This window comes from Elgaria multicarinata, chromosome 1, assembly GCF_023053635.1.
Source record: "Elgaria multicarinata webbii isolate HBS135686 ecotype San Diego chromosome 1, rElgMul1.1.pri, whole genome shotgun sequence".
Classification (NCBI taxonomy): domain Eukaryota; kingdom Metazoa; phylum Chordata; class Lepidosauria; order Squamata; family Anguidae; genus Elgaria; species Elgaria multicarinata.
The window spans coordinates 96,024,937-96,049,605 of record NC_086171.1 but is presented as its reverse complement, the minus strand read 5'-3'; the positions used below and the strand labels follow the sequence as shown (position 1 = coordinate 96,049,605).

Here is a 24,669-nt window from a genome sequence, read left to right as displayed (position 1 = left end):
TGAATTAGTTGTATGTAATTTATGGTGGTTTTATTTGTGTTGTACCCCGCCTTTATCCAGAGGGAGAGGTGGGTAACAAATAAATATATTATATTATATTTTTATATATATTATAGGCAGACAACTGTAAAAACCTTGTTGAATAAACCCTGAGGAAGGACTTTTTTGTCCGAAACGCGTAGGTACCTTCATTAAATCCTTTTATATACAAATAATATTTTGCAAGGTTATCCTTGGTTCCACCCCTGCCTTCTGCTTGTTTTTTCACTCCCTCACAGCGTTTCCCCTTCTCTTCCTGCATTCCTCCTGAGTATACATGCATAAAATTGTACTGATTTTTTTTTTGGGGGGGGGGGAAACAGATGGGTTTTCAAAGCCTTTTTAAAAAACCCAAATTGAGGGAACTAACTGCACATCCCTTCTGACTACTGAGAAGGCCTTATCCCTCACACCCACAAGTCTAAGTGATCTTAAAGTTGAGCCAACAAGTAAGGCTTCCAATGCTTAAAAAGGTAGTAAGGAGTCTAGAAGCACCCCCACCAAAAAAAGGAAAAGAAGAAGAAGAAGAAGAAGAAGAAGAAGAAGAAGAAGAAGAAGAAGAGGCAATTTTCATTTAAGACAAGATTGTAGTAGTTGCTAAGGGAAAACTAGTTTTTTGCTTCACCTTGGCCCCTTACAGGCTACTATATTCTGATGTACAGTTAGCACCTTAATTTTTTACATTATTTTTATCATGAGAAGTCATTGATTTTACACTTTGATTTTGATCCATATTACCACTTGGTAACAGCAAGAGTGGGAGGAAGCAGCATTCAAGTTATGCCTGTCACTTACCGTTTAGCCATGGATGCTTTGCTCATAGTAATTTCAGACATCATCTCACATGTTGATGGTAGCTTAGAAAGTCCTAGAAAACAGAGGCAAAGGTGAAGAGGCAATACTTTGGATGGAGGCAGATGGAAAAAGTGTTCAATGAAGACAAAAGGCACTGTGAAAAAAATCCTGATGCTATCATGAGCTCAACAAAATCAGAACTTCATCACCATAGCTGGACAGAACTCTCTTTTTGTCTGAGCTGTTCTGTGTACATTATTAGGCTTTGATTATTTCCTGGACCAATGTTTCTGAGTTTTCCAATAGAAAGAGGAAGTTCAAATAAGGAGGTTACTCAGTTGGCAGCTCTAGGTCAAATACTATTCTATCTCCATCAACTAGACTGCAGAGCTGAATTAAAAACATTTAGTACCAGGAAATAAATACCGACCATGTCCAGACAATATTCATTTATCATTATGGCTCATGATGTTAATTCTGAAATAATAAGATTAACAGCAGCATCCAGACGAAGTATGAAGAAGCTTACCCTTAAACACACGTGTAGCCCAGCGGCCCTGCAGTTCTGCAATGGGCATGATGGCACCCAATGGTTGGACAAGACCAATGATAGCCAGTGTGGGCTTCTCCAGATGAGGGGGGAAAACAAATTTATATAGGGGGGTCTGATTATCAATGACTCTCACACAGTTCCCAAGGAAGGGAAAAGAGAAACTGTATCCCGTGGCAAAGACAACAAAATCTATATCTTCTTCCTTAGAGCCATCTTCAAAAATGGCAGCAGTATCAGTAAATTCACTGATATTTGGTTTCACAAGCACTCTCCCTGAAATGATGCAGTTTGGGAGTTCATCGTTGATGGTTGGATGCTGGCTCATAAACCTGAAAGGTATAAATAATACATAAATAAATAACTAGAAAATAATGCAATCAGAATTTGTTATTTGCTCTTAGTTTTTCCACTTTAGAATCTGGTTCTGGTAACTCAGCTACTTTGCCAACAAGAAGCCTGCAGGTGCTGAAGGGTTAAAGCCAGCATAGCATACTGTGAGAACTGTATTAAGGGGACCTTGGGAATGTCTTCAGGAAGTATAACAGTGGGTATGTTCGGACGACATTTTAGTCCACAGTTTGTGAATAGTTCATGCCACACTTGGATGACATGGAAGTAGTGCTCCATGGAGTAGAGTATGCACACTCTGTGGAATAGTCGTCCCTGTCCTGCCCTCCACACCTGCTTACCTTATCGGGGAGCCATGGGGAGGGGCGGAGGGGGAGAGAAGAAATGAAACATGTGGAGATGCCTGCAGCCGTTGCCGGAGAGACAGCAGAGGTGGTGCACCTCCTGACAGGATGTGGAAACAATGAACCGTTGCTCCGGCAGCCACGCAGGGACAGGTGATGGGGACATTGCTTGATGCCAACGAGTCCTTCACTGGAGGCTGAATCTCGTGCCCTGACATGTGAGGAGATTGTTCCCCAGCCTCTTGCTTCTGTGGCAGCAGTGTGCGGAGAAACATGCGCTGCTCCCACCACAGATGCGAGAGGCTGTGGAACAGTCTCCTTGAGTGTCAGGGCACAAGACCCAGTCTCCAGCGAAGGACACGTCAGAGCTGAGCAACATCATCCTTGTCAGGGCATCATACAGCTTGGCACTGACGCGTCCTTCCCTGTTGGGGCCATGGCAACAGGAAAGTGGGCAGCTATAGTAACACTGCCCTTCCCTGTTGCCATGGTGCAGAAGGGGAAGGAGGGGCACCATACCCAACAATCTCTCCTCCACCTGTGACAAGGAGATTCTTGCGCCTCCCGTCCCCATTCACCAGAAGAGAAGGGGAATCCTTTGCATCAGAAGGAGAGATGCTTCTACATCCCATGCCCTTCTGTTGTGGCAAATGGGGACAGGAGGTGCAAGAATCTGTTCTGCTTGATGCAGCTGCAAGAGAGTGTTGGATCATGGAATGGATCTTGGTTATGTTTTCCATTGCTTTGTTAATTGCTGAAGATCTGGAAGAACAGAAGACTCAGCAGAAACTTAAAGGTCAACTCTACACCTGGACATTGAGTGTCATAATTGAATAATTGTCTAACTGATTGTCTTCAATAAAGGGTTGCAAGGAGTTGCATCATTGTACAGGTTGTCTATAAAAGTAAATGTGTTTTCATGTTTACTTCTACTTCCATGTCCCTTACCCAACTTGATGTGAGCTGTATTGACTGACTGTTTGTAAGTATTTGTATCTGTACTGCCATAACTAAATTATATATCTATTTGCCAGTAAAAGGTTTATTTTAACCTACATGAATCTTTTTCTTAATTTACGTCTTTGCTGACTTGGCTGAGAACCGCTGCAACCTCTGCTAGTCTCTGGAAGGCCCAGACAGAGACTTAACACAAAAGGTTATGTGCCAGAATCCCAGTCTGTGCCATAACTAAACAGCTTTTAAAGCCGTAACTCAACAGAGAGATCATTGCCCCCCCCCCCATATTGGAGGAGGGTTTTCTCCCAGTTTCACGTTGCACATCCAGCTGCAGGAGACGTCCTTCAGCACCCCTGCCCTACGATCCATTTGGGGATCGGCTTGAGGGGATGGAGGGGGCTCCTTCTATCTTCTTGAGTTGCTCTCCAGATGGATCGTGGGGCAGGGGACATGCATGTCCCTAGGAATGTGTGGGGCACCATGATTGGTGGCGCCCCACCCAGGGACAGCATGTGCCCATCCCAGGAAGTGTGTGGGGAGTTCTGATCGCTGTGCCCCACCAAGGGACAGCATGATCAGTGGCTGCTCAAGCACTTCCAGGGACGGGATTATTTCCCATGCTGACAGAGGCAAGCTGGTCAAAAGTGGCAGGGGTTTCTGCTGCTCTTGCCTCACGACACTGTCAACACAGGAAGTAATCCATGGAGCTCGCCGCACGACATGACAATGAATGATGGTGCAGAGAAACAACTCTGTAAACTGTTGGTTATCTCAGTTGTTTTTTTCTGGGAAATAACTATCTGTGGCATGGTTTTTGCTGAACAGATGATACGTTATTCAACGGGGGACTGTTTAAGCAATGGTCAGTTAAATAGTTCACCATTGACGAACGTGTTGTCTGAACTGAGCCAGTGTGTGGTTTACTCTTAGGCCCATAAGGAAACATGAGAAAAGCATCAGTGGGTGCTGTAAATACTCCAATGACCTATAGCATCTTGTTCTAGACACTTCAGTTCTTAATCTGTCTGGGCTTTCCTGTATGATTAAACAAAATGAGACAGTCCTGTTTCATCCTTCAAGCTATGCTCTCATTAGCTTTGATTATCAGGAACACTATATTCCAACAGCATTCAGTAGAGAGGATAAGGCTCACTTCAGGAAACAGCTTGGTGCTGTTTGCAGTTTTATTTAAAAGGGGAGGTACATATTCAAGAGATTGAAAAGGGTAACACAAAACTTTGCATAACTAGAAAAAAGAGCAAACATTCATGAAATGGCAGAGTACTGTCATATGGAAAACATAACATTGCTAACATTCAGGAATTTGGCATGGTGCGTGAAGACTACATGATGACTCCCCTTCAGTAGCAGTATAACAGGGAATGCTTAGCCTCTAGAATACATTAAACAACAAAAGCTGTTCACAAGATGGCATGGGAGAGGAGTTGTGTCATGTTACAAATGCACATTTGTGGCATTAAAATCATTTGAAAAGGCCTTTGATTTACTTTACTCTAATTATTTAAATTTTAGATCACAAACAACAATATTGGATAATAGATGGATTGACAATTCTATTGGACTTGCTCAAACAAAAAATTCCAATAATACAAGAACAATACACAGAGAGAAGTAAGGAGCAAAATCTGCGTAAGAAAGATGAAATGGAAAGAGAGGGAAAAAGTCGTATTACTCAAGAAGGTCAATATCAAACAACTGACGTAGAGGGAGAAGATAAAGGGAATCAAAATGTTTACAACACACAGAGAGTGATTGATGACACAATTGGTTCATCTAAGAAAGATGACTTAATTACAACACCGAATAGAGGTAAAACTGATACGCTATATCCAAACATAAGTGTGGTTAAGAGAGCATTGGATGGTCGCCCGTTAGAGAAGTTTACTTCAGAAACAGGACAGATTAGTTATATGAGGATACACAGTGCAGTTGATGATGATGAAGAAATACACAATAAGTCTCTTAATAACCCAGCAGTCTTTGCAGGGAAATATATACACCAGCACAGAATTTGCAGGCAGTCCAAATAACTAAACATAAAGATCTGACCCTAGTATGTATTAATGTCTATATTACACCTAAAGGTTCAGCAATGTACGATTCTGACAGCTGGGATATGCTTGAGTCTCTGATGGACTCAGTTATCCAATCAATGCCTAACTGTGTGATGGTAGTAATGGGGGACTTTAATTCAAGAATAGGAGATGGATACATTGGTCCACAACAGAAATTTGCATTATCAATTGCGGAAATCAATCATTTACCGTTAAGGAAATCAAGGGATTTGAAGTTCAATAATGAGGGAGCAACTCTGTTTAAAATAATGTATAAATTCAATTTGTATATCTTAAACGGTACAGGGGCAGATGATACTACGGCTAATTATACCTTTGCAAATAAGAACGGGGGAAGTGTTATAGATTACCTTATGGTGAATATTCAGCTTGCCCCTTATGTAAAGAAATTTGCAGTAGGGAACCAGCTGGCAAGTGATCACCAACCAGTAATAACAGAAATATCAGGCCTTATGGACCTGAAACATGAAGACAAGCAACAATGGTCCTATATTCAACAGGGCAAACGTAGAATAAGATGGGACGTTACTATACAATAAAAGGTCAGGGATACACTCCATAGTTGGGAATGGATTTCCGCAAGATCAGATTATCTTAAATCGCCACAAAACATCATAGCAAACTTTCAAATTATGATTGAAAAAATAGGTTTAATGTGTTCAACCTCTGCACCAATCAAGCATAGACCCCACCCGGAAGAACGGTTTGATGCAGGGTGCAGACACAGCAGACAAGAGCTTAATGCTATGAGTAGACAATACAAACGTGGGGAACAGCCGCAGATCCTAATAGATATGGTTACGAAAAGACGTAGTTATAGAAAACTTCTTAAAAGCAAGCAAACAGCATTTATAACTAAGTTATGGGTCGATATTGAACAAGCTGTCAAAGAACGAAATGTATCTAAGTTTTGGCAATTGGTAGCATGTAAATTACAGGAACCAATATATGTCCCGGCAGTCCCAATACCGAGCAGGCAATGGGAGGAATATTATATAAAAAAATATAACCCAGAGGGATTATTTAGTAACATACAATTGCCTTATTTAAATATGCAGGAGACAGATTTATGGCCAGATGTAATCCCTAGTGAAGTAAAACGACTCATATTCACATTAAAAAATAAAATAAAGTACCTGGGGAAGACATGGTGCCCTCAGAGCTGTCTATGGAGAATGAAAATTGGTGGGCCCCGATTCTAGCCAAACTGTTCTCTTACATAAATCAGAATGGCAAATTTCCTGAGGGTTGGGCACAAAGTATATTCCAATCTATAAAAAAAGGTGATAAAATGTCTCCAGCTAATTATCGACCTATAAGTTTGCTTGATGTGTCCTTAAAAATATATACTAAGTTCCTTCTTAATAAAGTCGAAGATTGGGTACATCAAAATAATATTATAAGTGATGAACAAGCCGACTTTTATAGCGGCAGATCGACAATTGACCAATGCTTTGTTTTGAATCACCTCAGGGAGAAATATTGTAAATACCCGAAGAAACATCTATACGCTACATAAATAATATAATAATAATAGTATTGACAGGGATCGTTTATGGTATAAGCTTTGGCAATTCGGAATGGACAGGCGCCTTTTATGGCTGATAAAAAATCTCTACTCAAATACCTCCATGCGGGTAAAAGTAGGTAGAGGTGGACAATTATCCAATGAAACAGAAACATCTTTAGGGGTTAGACAAGGTTGCTTGCTAGCTCCAACTCTATTTAATATATATGTAAATAATATCATTGGTGAATTAGTAAATAAACAGAATTTCCCTGTGGCAGTAGGTTCAAGAAAACTGAACATTTTATTATACACAGACAATATGGTATTATTATCAGAAAACCTAGTGGGTATGCGAAGATCACTCAAAGCATTTGGTGAGATTTGTAGGAAGGAATTACTAACCAATAACTATCAGAAGACAAAAGTAATGGTTTTTGGGAGAAGCCCACAAAAACATAAATGGACATTAAATGGACACCATCTGGAACAAACAAATCAATTTAACTACTTAGGTGTATTTTTTAAACAAAATGGTGCATGGACGAGTCATATGGAGGCAATAAAATTGAAAGCAAATAGATCAATGCAGACAGTGTTAAAATTCGCCAGAATAAGAGGAGGACAAATGATAGCCCCAGCATGTAAAGTTTTTGCGGCAAAAGTTTTGCCGCAGTTATTCTATGGGGCAGAAATTTGGGCCAACGATAATATAAAGCAACTTGAGGTGGTCCAAAATAAATTCCTACAGATATTGTTGGGTCTTCCCCCTGACACACCCATTTGTTATATGAGGGCGGAAGTTGGGATGCTCCCAATAGAGTATACCATCTGGAGGAACATGTTTTTTTATTACCTCAAAATGAAAACATCAACAAATAACCTAGTTAAGCTGGTGGTGAAAGATCAGAGAAAATACCCCTCACATGGCAACTGGATAGAAAGGTGTGAAGCCAAACTAAGACAATTCGGAATAGATCCTAAAACGATATTAGAAGGAAATATAGACCAACAACGCATGGTGATTAGACAAACATTGAGGAATTATTTTGGTAAGCTTGATATTAATGCAATTAAAGCTTCCAAATTCTCCAATATTTATTCTTTCATAAAATTAAAGCATAGAGAAGAAAAATACCTAATTGAAATTACGAATCCAGTCTTGCGTAAAGCTCTTACAAGCCTGAGAATGCAGACCATGCAGACAAATTTTAGAGAAGGTAGATTTAATAATATACCCAGAGATCAAAGTATTTGCTGTTGTGGAGAACAAGAGGTGGAGGACTCTGTTCACTATATATTATACTGCAGATTATACAATAGCCCTAGGAATAAATATTTTGCTAGGTATTTGGCCCCTATGGTGCATTTAATAGACCAAGCGAAATTAGGCTACCTACTAACGGCAGAGAAATCGACCCTACTGAATTTGGCCTATTTTGCAGTAAGAGCTGCAAAAATTAGGAAGGAACACGTTCAGGTGGATGATTGTAAACAATGGATATACCATAGATATACAGAGTACAATGAGAAATTAGGATGTGTTTACTGTAGAAGATGTGTGCTGATGGGAGTAATTGCTGTACAGAGTTCGGCTCATTTTAATTTTTTATGTAATAATGTGTGATAATATGTGTTCGGCTAAAACCCATTCAGGGTAGCCATGAATAAAATTTGTATTTGTAAATTATATAAATCAAGTATTTCAGCTTGATTCTTATTACTATGATTTTTCTCTTATTTCTGCTTTGTGAACCCCTTCCCCCCCTTCATATGTTTTAATGTGATTTTAGATTGTAAGCCTGTAAGCAGGGTATCACTGTTTTATTTGTATATTTTGTACAGCACCGAGTACATTGTTGGTGCTATATAAATAAATTAATAATAATAATAATAACAATAATAATAATATATTTATTTGTTACCCGCTTCAGGAAATGAAATATTAAAATCATTTTTGTTATCATTTAGAGTATTAAACATTAATAAAATAATAATGAATCCCACTTTCTCTTTCATCACCTGCCTTTTCAAACTGAAAGGTACTTGGGGGCCCAGAAATGTTTTATCATTGTAAAACCTCAGTAAAATATTAATATTTGGAGCAAAAACATCATTAATGGAAGCAACGCCAAGTACAAACCAGTAGTAGTTTACATTGACAAGAAAGGGTTGGGAGGAACTGATGTAAAACACTCCAAAGCCCAGCTCAGCTTGGTTGTTATATTGCTGTAACTACATGCTATGTTGGAACACGTGTAACTAATCCCCAGTGAGTTCTATGGTGGTAGTGGTAGTTGTGCTGGTGGGATAATTTGGATAGGAGGAGCTGTAGGTGGGGAAATAGTTAAAGCACCCTTATTCATTCCCCAAATTGTCCCCTCATGAAGCAGTTTTTCAGAGGTGGTGGTGGTGGAAGATGGCTCACACATGTTCATATATAGCATTTAGTTAGACCTTGCAAATGAGAGCCTTTAAGCCTATAAGCAGAAGAGGTAGCTGGCACTCAGGAATTCATCATTCTGTCCCTGTCAGCCAGCCCTGGGTGACAGGGTATGATCTGAGAGCACATGAAGCAGCCCCCCACAGAGGTTTGGGTTTGATCAGTAACTGGAGAGGAAATCACCTGTGAACTCTAGAGTACCACCTTCAGCGACATGATGGAAGAAAGGTGGGATAGAAATGTACTGAACAAATAAATGAAATAAAACAAAGTAGCATATTGCTGGAAACCTACCTGTGCTTAGGTTTCAAACCATAATGAGAATGGTTGAATCTGGAATTTAATCCGTTCTCTAGCCAATGATTTACCATGGATGTGGTGAAAAATTGCTTCCTTAGCATATTATACCGAGTGGAAAGCACCACATCTCCTGGATAGCCATTGTCTCCAACACGATTCAGGACCCATGCCCCACGGCGAGTGCTGAGGAAGACCTGGGGAAAGTACAGAATGAGAATGATTTAATGTAATAAATTCACTTGTAATGTGTTCTTCCCGATATTCCTTGTTCCACTTGCAACTTCCCCAGAAACCTCATGTCTTTAGGTTGACATCACTGCCAGAAAGATGCTATTTCTTGTAAAGCTAAGCAGAATTGAACCGAGTCACTGTCTGGAAAGGTAGCACCATTTGTACCTCATGAGACAGTACTGTTGATAATATATGCTATTAGCAATCCCAGTTCTCGGAATGCCAGGACCACCCATGCACAAGAAGAAGATAGCAGGCTCATGGAAGACCCAAGAAGAAAACCCTGGAGGTTTTCGCAGGGTTGGAGTGCGTTATCATCAGTACGCTGATGACACACTGCTCTATTTCTCCTTTTCATCTTTAACAGGCGAGGCTGTGGATGTGCTGAACCAGTGCCTGGCTGCAACAATGGACTGGATGAGGGCTAATAAACTGAAACTCAATCCAGACAAGATTGAGATGCTGTTAGTAGGTGGTTCTTCTGACTGGATAGTGGGTGTTCAACCTGTTCTGGATGGGGTTGCACTCCCTCTGAAGGAGCAGTTTCATAGCTTGGGGGTTCTCCTAGAATCATCTCTGTCATTTGAGGCTCAGGTGGCCTCAGTGGCATGGATTGCCTTCTACCAACTTCGGTTGGTGGCCTAGCTACATCCCTATCTGGGACAGGGATAACCTAGCCTCAGTTGTCTGTGCTCTGGTAAACTCCAAATTAGATTACTGCAATGCACTCTACGTGGGGCTGCCTTTGAAGACAGTTCGGAAGCTGCAGCTTGTGCAAAATGCAGTGGCCAGATTGATTACTGGAACCAGAAGGTTCGAGCATATAAGACTGACTCTGGCCCGCTTGCATTGGCTGCCTATACATTTCTGAGTCCAATTCAAGGTGCTGGTTTAATCTATAAAGACTTATACGGCTTGGGACCACAATACCTGACGGAATGCCTCTCCTAACTTGAACCTACCCATACACTACGCTCAACATCTGACTGTTGGGGTTAGGTTTTTTACCCACAGAAAGAAAAGGACTCTAAAGAGTTAAAAAGGTGTCCTTGGCTAGATTGTCACTGCCAGGAGAAGTCCAGTTTGAAGCAGATTCTTCCCTGGCCTACGTGCGATACGAGAAGTACATGAAGAAGAGACTATTGGTAAATTGGGCCAAGGAGAAAAGTGTATTTAAGAAGTCCATGTTGTAAGGCTTCTTGTTGTCAGGATATTGTCAGGTTATTGTCACGTTATTATTGCTGTACTGTTGGTGAAGGAACTGTAAATATTACCATTTATTCTGTAAGTAATTTATTCAGTAAAGTTTCTTACTGACCAAAAGACCGTGAGTGCTCATTTTTGTTCCTAACTCCAAGCTGAAACCATTTCCAGCTCCACGCTGCTGCTGCTACTCGCACTCTGCTAAATTTTAGGGTAAGCCATTACCCCGATACTGACATCCTCCTCCGGGTGCCTACTCCCAGGGAAGCTTGGAGGGTGGCAACAAGGGAGAGGGCCTTTTCAGTGGTGGCCCCTCAATTATGGAATGAACTCCCTGAAGAGGCTTGCCTGGCGCCAACATTGTTATCTTTTCAGTGCCAGGTCAAGACTTTTCTCTTCTCCCAGGCATTTAACAGCATATGCTGAGTTTTTTAATAGTTGTTTTAAACAGATATTGTTTGTTTTTGTTTGTATTTTATGCTTTTTATGGTTTAAAACGTTATTATATGTTTTTTAATGTTCAATGTTTTTAACTTTTGTTAACCACCCAGAGAGTTTCGGCTATGGGGCGGTATATAAATGTAATTAATAATAATAATAATAATAATAATAATAATAATAATAATAATTCATTGAACTTTCTGCTGTGATCCGAGGAGTACTTTCCTCAGTAGTCACAGCCATCAGCAAACAGATGAAGTTGGTGTTTTTGTCCCAGAGTGTTTCACTCCGCATAAGCCAGGTTGTGATTTGTTAAATTGTGGCTTATTTTTTAGTGGGGCATTACTCAGTATGGTGGTCAAAGGAGAGCTATCAGCATCCTCCAACTCTTGACCCCTGCAAACACAAGGACCAGCAATAGGATCCTCTTCTAAGGTGTCATCCAGTTTTGGGGTGGGCCTGTCAGGAAGATGGTGGGACAGTCTTTGCTTCTGAACCCATCCCCACAAACATATCATGGTTTGTTATCCACTAACAAATCATAATTAGAAGCTATGGTTTGCTGTTGGCTTACAAACTGAGTCTTGTTTTAACTGTAGTCATTATGTCTGAACACAGAATTCTGGCTTATCCCTGGTTTGTTTCTGCTCCCTACCTAAGCTGCTCAGCTGAAAACAGGTAAGAATGGCTAGGAAACAAAACTGCTCTTACTCGCTCTCGCTGGCACTCCCCCCAAAGTTGCCCTCACATCATTGTCTGTCTGGCAACAATTGTCTTTCCTCACTTTCCTCCTTCCCAAGTAGCCCTCCTCACTCTCAGGACAGATTTCCTTGTTTCACAGTTGTTACCAGGGCAGAGACAGGCTTAAAGGGATAATTGATCTAATGACCCTTGGGAGGTATCCCCCTGCTGCTATGTGCTATGACCTCCTTTACTTCTCAACCTTGTGTATGTAAATCATTAGTAACCTCTGGAGCTTGTTTACACTACACAATGCCTAAAGTTTGTCAGAGGTAGTTCATGCCAACCTCACCACACTCTTTTTTGGGAAGCATAACAAAACAATCCAAGGACCTGCATTTTCACTTGAAGCAAAACTTGGGGAAGCATTTTCAAAAGCCCCATCTCATTCCCTACCTATCAGGTAGAGAATGAGAAGTTATTACCAAGACTTTTCCATGGCTGATGAGGACTCACAAGAATCCCAGACATCTGCATCCCAGGATTCACACTATACAGTGTCCAAGAGGTTGCATGCCAAGTACCAGTGGCAAGGTGGGGTATGCATCAATCTCTGGATGAGCCTGGAGGTTCAGTAGGGGTTACAGAATGAAGCTGTCCTTGCATAGATGTCTGAGGAGTTGGGCTTGAGAAGATGGGCTTCCATTATTCCGTTACTCAATGAAAAAATGAAATCTCCAAAGAAGAAATTCAAGGAGGTACTACCCATGCCAAAAGCGAACCTTCTATGACAAGTTGCCAACCATCCTCCTGGACAGGAGGGACACACCCAGTTACATAGTGGTGAGTGGGGATCCCCGTTAGTAAGCAGCAATAACTGCAAAACCTACCCAAACACAAGACCTAACCTCTATCAAGGCAGACATCTTCACTTGCTCCCACCTGTCTTCCAAGCCCAACTGCTGCTAGCAGCCCTACTCCAAGGTCCAAGAGGATCCCTTTTATATTGCATTTTATATTATGGTTTTATTAGGGTGACCATATGAAAAGGAGGACAAGGCTCCTGTATCTTTAACAGTAATGTAGAAAAGGGAATTACAGCAGGTGTCAATTGAAGTGGGTGAAATTCCCTCTTCATCACAACAGTTAAAGCTACACTAGCTATAGCAGAGTGGCCAGATACAAAAGAGGGCAGGGCTTCTGCAGCTTTAACTGTGTTGATGAAGAGAGAATTTCACCCTCTTCAATTGACACCTGCTGAAATTCCCTTTTCTACATTACAGTTAAAGATACAGGAGCCCTGTCCTCCTTTTCATATGGTCACCATAGTTTTATACTATTGTATACTGTTGTTTTATACTTTGAACGGTTTTAATTTTTGTGAACCGCCCAGAGAGCTCCGGCTATTGGGCGGTATAGAAATGTAATAAATAAATAAATAAATAAATAAATAAGGTTCCCACCAACAGTGACCATATATAAACTATCAGCTAGACAGATGGCACCAAGCATTCCTAGTTTGCTGCAGGAGAAGGAATCTCCTAGAACAGTTGTGGCAGTAGAAAGCACCACTCTACGAGAACCCCTGCCACAGGCTAGTAGCCCCAGGCTTGTGCAAACTTTTCTCAGGCACCTTGGAGTGATGTCAAGAGGGTATGTCTCCACACAGCAGGTATTGCTCATTTCCCCAACCCAGGAGAAGGGATAACCTGGTAAAGAGCAACTTAGCATGGGGTCTCCAGAGCTTAGTCCAGATAACTACAATCAGCAGAAGAGTCCCAGACCTGTTCTTGGAAGTACAGGGGGTGTAAACCAAAAACAGAGGCAGGTGAGGGATGGGAAGATGCACATTTTAGAAGAACTTTCCAGTTGTCCAGAGATATCTTCAATCAAATTGCTGATGAGACTGACCTGCTTGTTTAGAGGCAGAATACAGTTATGCACCAGGCTGTACCCATGAAGAAAGGGCTGGCACTGACCATTCACAAACTGGCCTTCAGCACTGGCCACTTCCATGTCAGCACCACCTTTGGGATCAGGAAATCCAGTTTGTCCAATCTTCCATGAAACAGTGTGTATGCTGAATGACCTGAACTTTTCCAACACAATTAAAGTGGGCAATGACAGAAGACTCATCCAATGTTTTTGAGAGCCGGCTTTTCCTAGGGCTGCAGGTGCCTTATATGTCTCTCATGTCCAGACCATACCTCCTGAGAGCCATGCCCCTGCAGCACTACAATCACAGTTGCGTTTACAGCATGGCTTTTCAGTAGGGCTGTGCAACACCTCGGATCGTAATCCCAAATCCGAAGTGGATCAGGGTGATTCGGTCCTTCGAATCACTGATCTGAGGTGGTTCCGGGGGTGGGGGTGTCTCCGGATCAGTCCAGAGCAGATCGGACCTTTCCAAATCGATTTGGAGATTCGAGCATCATTTTAGGGCAAACTGCATTTTTCCCCATAGAGTTTAATTGTGATTTATAAACACGTATAACTTTTTTATTTTTAAAGATAAAAACATGAAACATGGGAAACTTAGAGATTGCTTCATATATGTCATGTGTGTAAATTTTCAGACATATATGTTCAGCGGTTTTGTCGTAATTAATTAAAAAAAAACTTTAAAAAGGGAGAAGGGAGAAGGAGTTTGCAGGGGGTGATTGAGAGCTTCAATTGTGCTGATTAGTGATCACACCACCACTGTATCCCCCCAATCCTGCTAAGTTTCCAGCAGCCACCAATCGCAATGGTGGATGAGGGCTTAAAGAGGGAGAGATCAGAAGAGATCTTTCTCATTTTCTCACTGTGAGACAGAGTGTGGGTTTGGAGCTCTGTGTTGGGTGGTAGATTTTGGTGGAGTTTTGCTTTGGTCTTCCTTTCCCAGTTCTCTCTCTCTCTCGCATTTCTTTTCTTCTTCTATTTAGATTATATTAAGTTAAACTTTAGTTTTTTCCTGCTGTTGTGTGTGTGTTCGTTTGTTTTTTGCACCCCCTCCCCCTTGTTCCAGCCAGGTGTCCTTTCCTTCCTTTGTAAAACCATGTCTTTCTTTGTCAGTGTGTTGATTCTTTCTTTCTGTCCATCTTTCCAAAACACACACACACACACACACATATATATCTTCTATCTTCTATATAAATAAAAATGTAAATGTTCGTTTGTTCCTAATCGTAAATCTCCGAAAGTTCTTCACCGATTGCTTTGAAATTTTGACACAACGTTGCATTCGAATACGCGTGTGTTTTTATGTAACTATATTATAGATGGGGACAAAAGTGTGTCTTAGAATCGAAGGAATAGGGTATATAAAAGCCCAGAGGCCTCCTCCAAGCCACTTATGCAAATAGGAGAGAAGTCATTGTGACATCACCAACCAGTAGGCCAATCCACTGCCTCTGCCTTCTCTCCTATTTGCATAAGAAATCGAAGTCAGTGAGCATTGGAGAGGAAATAATGGCTACTGGAAGGAAACTTTAATTACATTGGGCACCATTTTGGGGATGGGAGATTGCATCCCAATCAAGATGAATGCTTCTTTCTTCGCATGCTGTTGGTAAATGTGGCCGGTCCAATGTCTTTCCAGCAATTGAGAATTGTCAATGGCATTACACATGCCACTTTCCACAGTGCATGTCAAGCTCTGAATTTATTGGCGAACGACCGACACTGGGATGTATGCATTAATGACGGGTGCAACACGTCACATCCAAATCAAATTCGTGCATTGTTTGCAATCATATTGACCGCCTGCTCTCCTTCATCTCCAACAGAGTTATGGGAGAAATATAAATCGGACATGGCTGAAGATATTTTCTGTCGAATACGCAACGAAAATTCAAATATGAACATGGATTTCACAGCAGAAATCTACAACGAAGCATTGATAATGATTGAAGATTTGTGCTTAGAAATCGCAAACAAAGTTCTCAATCAATTGGGAATGCCATCACCGAATCGATCTGCTCCTGCTTTGTTCGATGTAGAATTGTGTCATGAACAAAATTACAACACAGGTGATCTTTTGTCATATGTGCAATCAAATATTCCTAAGCTAACGCTTAAGCAAAATCACATTTACGATCAAATAATGCAAACTGTAAATAACGGGGTTGGAAAAATCTTCTTCTTAGATGCGCCAGGAGGAACTGGTAAAACGTTCCTAATTAGATTGATTCTGGCAACAATTTGATCCCAAAATGACATAGCCTTAGCTCTTGCGTCGTCCAGAATAGCTGCGACATTGCTACCAGGTGGAAGAACTGCTTATTCCGCTTTGAAATTGCCATTGAATATGCAATTCATTGAAACTCCCACGTGCAACATTTCCAAAGCATCCGGCATGGGAAAAGTATTGCAGATATGCAAACTTATTGTTTGGGATGAATGCACAATGGCACACAAAAAATCCCTCGAGGCTCTTGATCGATCATTGCAAGATTTGCGAGGAAACATCAGACCATTTGGGAACGCAATAATATTGCTTGCAGGAGATTTCAGGCAAACATTACCTGTAATTCCTAGATCAACACCAGCGGATGAAATAAATGCTTGCCTGAAATACTCTACTTTATGGCGGCACGTCAAGACGTTAAAATTAACTACAAATATGTGTGTCCAGCTGCAAAACGATCGATCAGCTGAGATATTCTCACGTCAATTGCTGGAAATTGGGAACGGAAAGGTGCCGGTTGATCTGACCTCAGGACGAATTTCATTGCCTCATAACTTCTGCAATTTAGTGACGTCAAAAGAAGAACTGGTTGAAAAGTATTTCCCAATATTCAAACCAATTATAAGAATCATGATTGGCTGAGTGAACGAGCTATTCTTGCGGCCAAGGACAAAAACGTCTACGAACTTAACAATATTATTCAATCTAACATTCAAAGCGAGGCAGTCACATACAAGTCCGTCGACACTGTTGTGGAAGCAGATGAAGCGGTTAATTATCCAACAGAATTTTTGAATTCACTCGATCTGCCAGGGATGCCACCACACGTAGTGCAATTGAAAATCAGCATGCTAATTATCATGTTGCGAAATATCAACCAGCCAAAACTTTGCAACGGCACGCGGCTTGCAGTAAAAAAATTACTGAGCAACGTCATAGAAGGAACAATCTTGACAGGACCTTTCAAAGGTGAAGATGTCCTCATTCCTCGCATTCCAATGATTCCAACAGACATGCCATTTCAATTTAAGAGATTGCAATTCCCAATTCGATTGGCGTTTGCAATCACCATCAACTAAGCTCAGGGCCAATCTTTAGAATTGTGCGGTTTAGATCTAGACACAGATTGCTTCTCACATGGACAATTATATGTTGCGTGTTCTAGAGTCGGCAAACCAGACAATCTCTATATCTACACAGACAATGGAACAACTAAAAATATTGTATATCCACAAGCATTGTGAAATTAAACATATTAGAAACATCCGCTTTGTCTTTTCTTTCTTTTCAATTTAACCAGACTGAGCCACAGCAACGCGTGGCCGGGTACAGCATATATATATATATATATATATATATATATATATATATATATATATCTGTATCCTTTTGTGTGTGTGTGTGTGTGTGTGTGTGTGTGTGTGTGTGTGTTGGTGGGCTGCCTGTGTTACTGAAGCAGGCTGTGTACACAAGCACACACAATTGTGAGAGCAAAGCAGCATTATAAAGATAAGACTGCATTATAAAGTCTTTTCTAACTGCCAGCATTAAATCATAATATGATGATGATGGAAACACTACTATTACTACTAATAGTAATAATAACAGAAAGAGCCTGAAGGAAGTGCCTCCCAATGAGGCAGGGATTGTTTTTGTGAACCGCCCAGAGAGCTCCGGCTATTGGGCGGTATAGAAATGTAATAAATAAATAAATAAATCTTGGCTCAAGGCAGCAGAGTGGCCAATATGTACACCCTGTCTTTGTAGATGGCCTCCATCCTGCATGAGAGGCCATCCCTCAGCCTTGTCACCACTTCCCACACATCTGGCAGGAAGTGCCTTCATCTGCCCAGAGCAAGCCTAACTCTCAGGTGTCACCACAGGAGCAGGGGTAAGAGCAGAAGAGGGTTTGGATAATGGAGAGAAAGGCTCTGACTGCTGCTCCTCCTCACCCACATCCTGGAGGATCTCCTCCGCCTGACCCTCAACCATGCTGAGAACCTTGAGTATGTCTGGTGTAAGGACCCTCAGCGGGCTCCCCTCAACCACTAGAGAAGGAGACGGTGATACTCCTACTACTACTTCCAGGGCACTGCTGCTGCTGCTGCTTCCATCTGCCTCTGCCAACGGGTCACTTTGCCTGCCCTCAAAAAGTGACCTGTGCATACAGTAGTGGCAGAATCAGGCACCTCTGCCTGCTGCTGCCAGCCAAGAAGGGCGCCTGATAAGTTCCACTGCGGGCGAGACAGCCTGCCTGCCTCCTAGTAGCGCTGGTCCCACCACTCCCCTCTCGCCCCCTGCCACACACAGCCTGAATGCGTCTGCTGCCGCCACGTTCCATTTTGAATATAAAAGATTTTATAAGGCAGCCTTATCTTATGTTCTTTATGTGCTGCTTTGCCCTCACAATTGTGTGTGCTTGTGTACACAGGCTGCCTCAGTAACACAGGCAGCCCACCAACACACACACACACACACACACAGGAAAATGAAACATGGCAGCAGCAGACGCGTTCAGGCGGTGAATGGCAGGGGGCGAGAGGGGAGTGGTGGGACCAGCACTACTAGGAGGCAGGCAGGCTGTCTCGCCCACAGTGGAACTTATCAGGCACCCTTCTTGGCTGGGGCAGCAGCAGCAGGCAGAGGTGGAGTATCACCATCTCCTTCTCTAGTGGTTAAGGGGAGCCTGCTGAGTGCCGGGTGTAGCCGGGTCTAGTGGGTCTTACCTACTGCATACCTAGAGCTTACCTATTGCATACTCGTGCCTGGCCATCGCTCCAGCCAGCCTGCCTGCCTGCGAGCCCAACTGTCCAGTTTTTCTCCTGAAAGATGAGAAAGTAGTATCTGGACTTTGCTCATCATTTCCCATCATTATCGTATGACTGGCTGTGCTTAGAGTTCAGAAAATCAACTCTGAAGGGAGAAAGCCAAAGGCGTAATCTCCCAAGTACAATCCGGTTAAGGGGATGCGAAAGCATCTCTAACTGTCAATGGTTTTGGAACCACTGTGCCTGCCTTGCTGGGTCAGTTTGCTTTTTGGCTGCACGACTGAAAATTGAGACAATCTTGGGCTCACTGACTGCTGCTCTCATCATCGCTGACTGCTGCTTCTGACTGCATCTCTGTGTGGCTGCCTCACTGCACTGTGCAGTGACCTTGCTCAGTTGTCCAATATTACATTTGTGCTTTGCTTCCTTAGTTAGAGCCACATTAGTGATTGGTTTACTAGTCCCCAACTTGCATTCCTTCACTGCTAATTGTAATTGCAGCTTGAATGGGAACACCCTCAGGCTCTGCTAGCCCAGCTTTTACAACACAAAAGCACACTGAAGGGGAGATTGATTTGCACTTCAATGGATAGTGTCTGATCTTCTCTTGAATACACAGACCTTCTCTTTTTGCTAAGGGAGTCTGCTTGAACTGTTCCTTTGAAAAATCCAATTTTAAAAAATTAATTACAACAAAACCTGTGAACAGATCATTCTCAAAATTTCCACAGATGACAACCATGAACTCATCAATAAGCTCAATGAGATTCATGTTAATATCTTGAAAAATGAAAAAGTAATAGCACTTTGGATTACCTGAAAAATCCAACTTTTAAAAATTACATCAAAACCTGTCAACAGATCATTCTCAAAATTTCCACAGATGACAATCATGAATCCATCTTTAAGCTCAGAAAATTCCATGTTGCTATCTTGAAAAATGAAAAAGTTATAGGTGTTTCTTTCTCCCAATGGAACTCTATGGAGAAACGCATCCGAATCACGATTCGGAGGTCCGAATCGCACCTCGGATCTGGCTCCAAGTTATATCGGGGGAGGTCCAGATTGGTCCGAGGTGGATTGGGCCTGAATTGGAAGGTCCGGATCAGCTCCAAAGTGGATCAGGGGGTCTGTGCACAGCCCTACTTTTCAGGCCACAGCAGACACCAAGATTCTGTTCGTGGAAATGAACACAAGTGTGACTGGGAAAAGCAGCCCCACCACTGTTCTGAACTTCTCCACTAGCAGAGAAATTCTTGGCTGGCCCACTGGTTCTGGTCAATAAGGTTCCAGTGTGCCCAGTCATCCTGAGAGTCCAGGTTTTCCCTCTATAAACCTAGCACATGGCAGGATGCCCATGGATAAAAACGATTACTGCTACCTGTCCATGCAGAGGGACACAATTAAGATGTGAATGCTAGAGACTGGGGAAACAGACAAGCTGACCTATGTTATATTTAAAAGAAATGAATCCACTGCAATCAGTGTATGTTTGATAAATGGAATCCTTTTGCTATTTATTGGAAATTATTATTATTATTATTATTATTATTATTATTATTATTATTATTATTATTATTATTATTAGGATCTGCCTCTGGTCAACTTGCCCCTTCTATCATCATCATCATCATCATCATCATCATCATCCCTTTTTAAGCAAGCTATGCATGCTTGGTTATACAGTCTGTCAACATATCCATCCTCTAAAAATATTACAACCTTATTTTAAAGTTGCGAAATTGCTCTGAAAATTGTCAAGGGTGTGCGTTGCTAGTAATACCACAGGCAATTCCTGTACAGCCAGCTTTTCTCCTTGTTCAAAACCAAGATGATAGAACTTACAGAACCAGTTTTTCAGCACTCCCCAAAGGTGCTTCCAGAGGAAGGGACTTCAAATGCTAACAATTAAAAGGCATTGTGCGTCTAACATGTCTTTGGCCTTAGCTAGTCCTAAGGTTTATCCCGGGATCATCCCGGAGTCATCCCTGTTCATGTAAATGACACACAGAATATCCCGGGAGCAGGTAGGGACGACCCCGGGACGATCCCGGGATAAACCTTAGGTCTTGCTAAGGCCTTTTTCTCCTTATTGAACTTTTTTTCTTTAAAGAAAAAAAGAGGAATGAAGCAGTGAGAAAACAGAGGGAGATGGTGTTGTCTGGATCCTCCATAAAATTCCATGTCTGAGGAAGGGCAACTGTAAAATAAAAGCCTTGCTTGGAAGTACCCCAAGACAGAAAAGGATACATTTGAACTAAATAGAGTGAAGGTGCTTTCAGAGTGGCCCCACTCTCTTGTTGCTCTATAGTCCATTTGCTTGCATCAGGCTTGAAATTCACAAGGTTACCTAACATTCATCATTTTCAAATATTTTAATAATTTATTCATTCTTCTAATATTCAACTCCTATATCTTTGATATATTCTGAAACTGTCAAATCAAGCAAAGTTGTCACAATATAGAGCCAAACCTGCTTTGCTCTGCGGCTTATCTCCACAGCAATGTCCACGCCTGAGTTCCCAATGCCGACTACAATTACTCTTTTTCCTGTAAATTCATCAGGACTCTTGTAGTCCTGACTGTGAAAGTATCGGCCTTTGAATTTTGCAATTCCTGTAAGCAAACAGAGAAATTGTTCAAGCTTATGCTGCATGGATGTGTACTTTGCACCAGCCAAGCACTGTAGTTTTCGGCTTGTATGAAAATGGTACATTCTTCGCTCTGCAGCATGTTCAGCATAAACTGCACCATGGATTGTAGACACCAACAGAGCTTCGGCTATTGGGCGGTATAAAAATGTAATAAATAAATAAATAAATAAACAACGAGTCAGCAAAAAGCTAATCCCCACCCCACCCACTTACTCTTCCTTTGTGCTAGTGAGGTATTCCATCTTTGTGGAGAAACTTGCTATTTATAAGATCTCCCCCCACACACACATACACACACACCTGGATGGCATTTGCCACAGTGGGAGAGGGGGACCAATGGGAATCTCCAGAGCAGATACTTGCTCAGTGACACTAGCAGGTGCTCTGGAGAACCCCATTGATCCCACCCCCCTGTTGTGGCAAATGTCGCAGCCACCTGCCTTCTGTTTCGCTCTGAGTGAAACAGAGGACAGGCGGCTACTCTCAGGTACCTGACTTCTGGATCATGCCGAGAGTCCCCTCAGGGCAATCCAGAGGACAGGCTTTCAGTTGAGCCATGACAGCTAGAGAAAGCAGCCGGCCTATCTCTTTAGAGAGCTGGCCAGGCTCAAATGCCTGGCTCTGAGGGACTCCTTCCACAGAGCCAGGCATTGTTGGAAGGGATTCCCCAGGAACTCTCCTGGGATACCCCCTGCCATATTGTCTGACTCTGAGGAAGGACTATTAGAGCCAGTCATTTGGGCCTCTTTGATGAACCGCAACAGCCATTTTTTTAAAATAATAATAATAATAATAATAATAATAATAATAATAATAATAATAATTTGTTACCTGCCTCTCCCCCTGGATCGAGGTGGGATACAACACAAATAAAAACACCATAAAATACATACAACTAATTAAAATATTTAAAACTAATACATTATTAAAAGCAGCAAATTATTAAAAAGGCATCTTAACATTCAAGTGGGTAGGCCTGCCGGAAGAGATCAGTCTTTATGGCTTTCTTAAATTCTGGAAGAGTGTTAAGTTGACAAATCTCTCCCGGCAATCCATTCCACAAACTGGGAGCAGCAGAAGAAAAGGTCCTTTGGGTAATAGCTGTCAGCCTTGTTTTTATGGCTGGAGTAAATTCTTCCCAGAGGACCTGAGTGTGCGGGGCGGATTGTACGGGAGAAGGCGATCCCACAGGTAAGCTGAACTCAAACTATGTAGGGCTTTAAAGGTGATAACCAACACTTTATACTTCACCCAGAAACTAATTGGCAGCCAGTGAAGAGATGTTAAGACTGGTGTAATATGGTCCCCCCTAGATGTACCAGTGATCAGCTTGGCTGCCATATTTTGAACTAGTTGAAGTTTCCGGACTAGGCACAAAGGTAGCCCTACGTAGAGCGCATTGCAGAAGTTGAACCTTGAAGTTACCAGTGCGTGCACTACCGTCTTTAGGTCTTCTGACTCTAGGAAGGGGCGCAGCTGGCGTATCAGCCAAAGCTGATAGTAGGCACTCCTGGCTGTCGCATCTATCTGGGCTATCATTTGGAGCAACGGATCCAGAAGCACCCCCAAGCTGCGAACACAGTCTTTCAGGGGGAGTGTAACCCCATCCAGAACTAGTTGACACCCCTCCAAACCCAGGTTATGACCTTTGACAGCAAGCACCTCCGTCTTGTCTGGATTCAGCTTCAGTTTGTTTTTCCTCATCCAGCCCATTACTGCCTCTAAGCATTCATTCAGAGGAGACACACTATCCTTAGCTGACACTGTTGTTGAAGGCATAGAGAAATATATTTGGGTGTCATCAGCGTACTGTTAGCACCCCACCCCATGCCTCCAGATGATCTCTCCCAGCGGTTTCATGTAAATATTAATGGCATTGGGGAAAGGATGGCACCTTGTGGTACGCCACACAGCAGCTATCCCCAAGCATCACCTTATGGAACCGGCCTGAGAGGTAGGACCAGCTACTCGTCAGTAAGCGAGTAGCTGCAAAAAGCCACGGACCCTGCTAGACATTCCGCAGCCCCGGCCTCAGGCCAGGGCTGAGGAAAAGCCGGGCCATAAGCGACTTCGCTTATGCCGGCTTAAGGCAGGCTTTAGCGCGGCCTGACCCCGGATTCCCCTGTGCATCATCTGGATGCACAGGAGGGAAACCGGGCCTCACACCGCACTAACGCCTGGTCTAGCAAGGCCCAGTGTCTGACCAACTAGAAAAAGAGCAGAAATATGAATGGAGGGGCTACCACAAATGCATGCCTACATCTGATTCTTAATGGTGCCTGTGTAGTATGATAGATCATGATCTACTTGCCCAGTCAAGAAGCTCTGTGACTGGAATGGAGAACCTACTGCCTGTCTAAGTTTGGAGTCCCCAACATGGTGTCCATGGACATCTCCACTGGCACCCACCAGGCTCTCTGCCCCTCCTAATTTTTAAAATGTATAGCTTAGGGCCATAGCTCAGTGGTAGAGCCCATGCCTGGCACACTGAAAGTCCCTCGTTCCATCCTTGGCATTTCTAGGTAGGGCTGGGAGAGACTTCTGCCTGAAACCCTGGAGAGCCATTGGCAGTTCAGGGTAAACAATACTGAACTAGATGTACCGTTGGTCTCACTAGGTATAAGGCAGCTTCCTATGTTCATAAATTTATAAAAACAAACAAGCTGGGGAGGCTGGCATGCCGCAGAGCGAAGCACTACTGTGCAGCACAAATGTCTATTTATGGTCCCTAGAGGCATTTTTAGAGAATACAAATGGCAGGTGGCTGTAGCCCAGTGCTTTGTTTTGAACTGTGCCCAGCCACTCACAAAAAAGAAAACGATGAGCTGGAGAAGAATTCTGCTAAGTAGGGAGCAATTGGGGGGAGGGCGCTACAGGAGGTGGTGGGAAACAAGGTGTGTGTGCTTTGCCTGTGCTCTATGTTGTGTTTTGACTGTTTGGGGTGGTTGTTTGTTCTGTGCTGTATGCTTTGCCTTGCGTGTGTGCGTGTGTGTGTGTGTGTGTGTGTGTGTGCACGCGCACATGCATATTGGGGGAGATTTAGGGTTGGGGTTGGTTGTGCTGTGTGTTTTGGCTAAGTTTTTTGTTTGCTTGTTTGTTTCCTTAAGCATCAGCCATTTGCCAGCACAGAGCTGGTTAATA

At 42.5% G+C, this 24,669-nt stretch overlaps 1 protein-coding gene and 1 long non-coding RNA gene across 4 annotated transcripts in view; both read right to left on the bottom strand.

The window, feature by feature from the left end:
- LOC134403317 (uncharacterized) overlaps positions 1-24,669 on the bottom strand; it is a 387,709-nt gene that overhangs the window by 12,898 nt on the left and 350,142 nt on the right. The gene's annotated exons all lie outside the window — the stretch shown is intronic.
- LOC134403141 (flavin-containing monooxygenase 5-like) overlaps positions 1-24,669 on the bottom strand; it is a 149,704-nt gene that overhangs the window by 12,258 nt on the left and 112,777 nt on the right. For all 3 annotated transcript variants that reach the window (XM_063133252.1, XM_063133260.1, XM_063133267.1), the window contains exons 5-8: positions 21,348-21,490; positions 9,377-9,576; positions 1,364-1,716; positions 835-907 (exon numbers count right to left, since the gene is read on the bottom strand). In XM_063133252.1, coding sequence (XP_062989322.1) covers positions 835-907; positions 1,364-1,716; positions 9,377-9,576; positions 21,348-21,490 — 769 coding nt within the window. The remainder of the gene's footprint in view (positions 1-834; positions 908-1,363; positions 1,717-9,376; positions 9,577-21,347; positions 21,491-24,669) is intronic.